General features: G+C 36.8%; 1 protein-coding gene across 1 annotated transcript; it reads right to left on the minus strand.

Moving 5' to 3' along the window:
* Positions 1 to 1,133: 1,133 nt before the first annotated feature.
* LOC113324906 (zinc finger BED domain-containing protein RICESLEEPER 1-like) lies at positions 1,134 to 2,990 on the minus strand. The gene is made up of 5 exons (XM_026573182.1): positions 2,864 to 2,990; positions 2,301 to 2,773; positions 1,877 to 2,198; positions 1,609 to 1,677; positions 1,134 to 1,516 (listed from the first exon to the last, which is right to left on the minus strand). The coding sequence occupies exons 1-5, from the start codon at positions 2,988 to 2,990 to the stop codon at positions 1,134 to 1,136; spliced, it is 1,374 nt and encodes a 457-aa protein (XP_026428967.1).
* Positions 2,991 to 3,577: the final 587 nt, after the last annotated feature.

A 3,577-nucleotide genomic window follows, 5' to 3' on the forward strand; every position in this document is an offset into this window, starting at 1 on the left:
TGTACTGTCAAAAGACAGCCAATTCTAGGGGCAAACTAGTGAGCAATTTAGTATTCTTCTATTTCTAGATGTATGCATAGGATCAAACACAACCTAGAAACATGTCATTTGATTAGGACACAAGGTGGATCCTAAGCCTTGGCTTAACCACCAATCCCTTCTCAGTAACTTGCATTTTCAGTCCTGTGTGCTTGAAATTCAGTTTATTTTCTTGCCTTTTTCTTCTTGCACTTTGAAGCCTACTGTGCACTGAAATCAGTGCACAATCCTCACCTTGCCCTTGGCTTCCAAGCCTTGGTTCTTTGCTGATTTACATTGCTATTTTCTTAGCTGTTTCTTTGCTGCTTTACCTTGCATTCTTGTCTGTATGCCATTTACCTTGCTTTGCCTTGCATCATCACTACACACTTTAGCTAGGAAGACTTCTTGTATGCTCCTCTCCCTGTGGACAAACCCCTACTCATCATTATATTATAAATCTTGACCTTGTATACTTGCAAGTGTTTTGTGTGCTTTTTATTTTCACACCAACAGACACAAGTCATACTTTCTTATACTGTACTAATCACATTTCGACAAAGTTTAAGGAAATACAAATTTGTGCATTCCAAGGTTAGCTGGTTATTTTACCTTAAATTGATAGTCAGTCAGTTAGACAATGTGCGATGTTGCATCATCATCGTCTGACTCGAGCTCCTCCATTGCCTCCAAAAGAGTTTGAAGTGAAGTACTACCTAACCCAAATCCCTCATCTAACACAATAAAATAGTTAGTTGACGTACAAGAACCATAGTAAATGAATCACTAACTAAAATTGATATAATAGCAAACATAAATTGAATATGTTACTTACTCTTCAACGCACTTCTTATCCAATCTTGTGTGCATATCAGAGCTTCAATTGTTTCTGGAAGCATTGAAGAACGAAATTTATCTACAACTCTACCACTAGTGCTGAAAACAGATTCAGAAGCCACCGATGACGCATGAATTGCTAATATATCACGAGCTATCACTGCTACAATTGGATACATTGGTCCATGAAATTTCCACCACCCCAAAACATCAAAACTAGAATCATTCAGATCAATACCACTTCCTTTTCTAATAGGGTGAACATCAGCTGATAGGTATTACACTATATCTGTGCGAACAACGTCATGTTGTGAACTTTCTTCCAGAAATGCCGTCAAACCTTTCCTTCTAGAAGTAAAAGAACTTTGAGAAGATGAAGTACTACCACTACTACCAACTGAATATTCCATGTTCACTTGATTTGTCGAAATGTTTGCTGAGTATACATGAGCTGAAGAAGCATAATGTGTTGCATATTCATTATACAATCTTTTCAAGACTTCCATAACTTCTAACTTCTTCTCCTCGCTGTTACCAGGATATATTAATGGGAAATAGTAATCCAATAATTTCATTTTAAACCGAGGATCTAAAATGGAAGCTATTGCAAATGTTTTACTAGTAAGTTGCCAATATATTTCAAACTTTTTCATCATATTCACTGCCATTTTTTAGAGTAATGCATCATCGGAATCACACCACTCACGAAGTTCTAAATACAAAGAACAAGCAGTACTGTCACGTATGACGTACCTGAAAAGAGAATGGTGACTTCATAAAAGAACTTCAAGCAAATTGAAAGACTACTTGCATTCTTCCAGTCTTCACTCGTTGGAGCAACATTAAGAAAATCAGCTTTAATCTTTCCCGAACCGGTTAAATGCTTCCCGAAATAGAAGTGTTGTTTCAAGCATCAGATAGGTAGAATTCCACCTTGTATCAACGTCTTGAATCAACTTTTTATCAAGAGCATTGACTTGCAAGAAAACTTATTTAAATTTTTGTTGTCTTTGTGGTGAACCTCTAATAAATTTCACTGAATTTCTAATTTTCTGTATTTCTTCTTTAATTTGCAGCATCCCATGATCAACAATAATGGCAACTACATGAGCAGAACATCGAACATGGAATAATTCCCCATCCAAAAGTAATCCATTATCTGGTTTTAGCTGAGCAAGAAGTTCACTTACCATGACTTTGTTAGTTGAAGCATTATCCAGCGTAATTGAAGCTATCTTCCTATCTATATTCCACTTGTACAACTGCTCTATCAGTACCTTTGCAATGTTAACTCCAGTGTGTTGCCCATCCACAACGTTAAAAGATAAAATTCTCTTCTGAATCTTTCATTCTTCATCAACATAATGAGCTGTCAAAGACATATAACCTCTATTCTGAGTGGTACAAGTCCACATATCAGTAGTAAGGCTTATGCGACTCTATACCTTACTAAAAATCTCGTACAAATGCTTCTTTTCCATTTGATAAATCTTTATGCAGTCTGACTTCGTAGTGTTCCGCTTCACAAGTTTAATATTGGGTTGTAATGAAGTCAGCACCCTTCTAAAACCAATGTACTCTACAAATGAGAAAGGGAGTTCATGCAAGATAATCATTCTTGCAATACAATCACGAGTTGCTTCTTGGTTAAACTTAAAGTTGTAAGCAGCTACTGACCCATCTTGTGTTTCACTAGCTTTCAAGAACATTTGGTTAATTTGCTGTTGTGCTCCTTTGTACGCCATACAACTATTTAGATGTTTCCTCAAACTGCTTGTCCCATTTTTGCTCTCCGCACCAATATTCCTCTTGCAGTGCTTGCATTCTCCGTGTGTTTTTCCTTTTATCAATACCTCTTGAAATTCAGCCCAATACTTTGAGGTTCTTTTGTGTTTACGTGTAGGTGACGGAACCAAATCTGTTGTTGCCGCTTCTATATGATCAGAATCACTTGACTCACTGGCTACAGTTTATACTTCTTTCGGCTCTGCTGAGTTTACAACTTTACTCTTCTTTGCAGCCTTCGAAACGGCAGCTTTAGGAGGCGGCATATACGGGGATTTCGAAACGGTAACTTTAGTCTTCTTTACAGGAACACAATGACCACCAACACTACTTCCTGTTTGACTTTTCATGTTGCCTCTGCAAGGAAAAACCAACAAACATCTGTATCAGCCTATCAGGTGTCATAAAGTATAAACGATAATAAATTTAACAAGCATATACAGTAACAAAAAGACAAATGTTCCAAGCATATACGCATAAACAGCATACGCATCAACCACACACAAGGAATTAGTAGTTTATGACTTAATTGCCAAAATGGCAGTAGAGGACTTGCTCTTGTGCATGTTTGCTGCAAGCTACTGAAAACACCCAACCTTCGAGCTATCATTGATTTCTCACAAAAACAACCATAGAGTTCACATATCACTGAGATTACAGGGATACCCATTCAAGCATAATAAGTTTGCCTTGTCTGCGCAAGAGAAACCATCAAGAACAAGGAAAAAAAATTGATACAAAATGAAAGAAATTAAACAGTAGACTAATAAGAGATGAGCGATTTCAACTAGACAATTACTAGATAAGAAATAGTATAATAACTAGACACAACAACAAATCTACGCCGGCCTGTTTGACAACTCTACCCACAAATCTAACTTCACTAGAAGCAACAATTAGAGCCATAAGTTCAATTATTGAATTTAGAGAAATTGAG

This window comes from Papaver somniferum, chromosome 11, assembly GCF_003573695.1.
Source record: "Papaver somniferum cultivar HN1 chromosome 11, ASM357369v1, whole genome shotgun sequence".
Lineage (NCBI taxonomy): Eukaryota > Viridiplantae > Streptophyta > Magnoliopsida > Ranunculales > Papaveraceae > Papaver > Papaver somniferum.

Excerpts from the sequence above, each read along its gene's own strand:
- LOC113324906 (XM_026573182.1), bottom strand. The coding sequence starts at position 2,990 with ATGAAAAGTCAAACAGGAAGTAGTGTTGGTGGTCATTGTGTTCCTGTA. Across the intron at positions 1,678-1,876 it reads TTCAGTGAAATTTATTAGAG|ACTGGAAGAATGCAAGTAGT; the intron begins GTTCACCACAAA and ends CAACGAGTGAAG. Across the intron at positions 1,517-1,608 it reads AGTCACCATTCTCTTTTCAG|TGAATATGATGAAAAAGTTT; the intron begins GTACGTCATACG and ends AAAAAATGGCAG.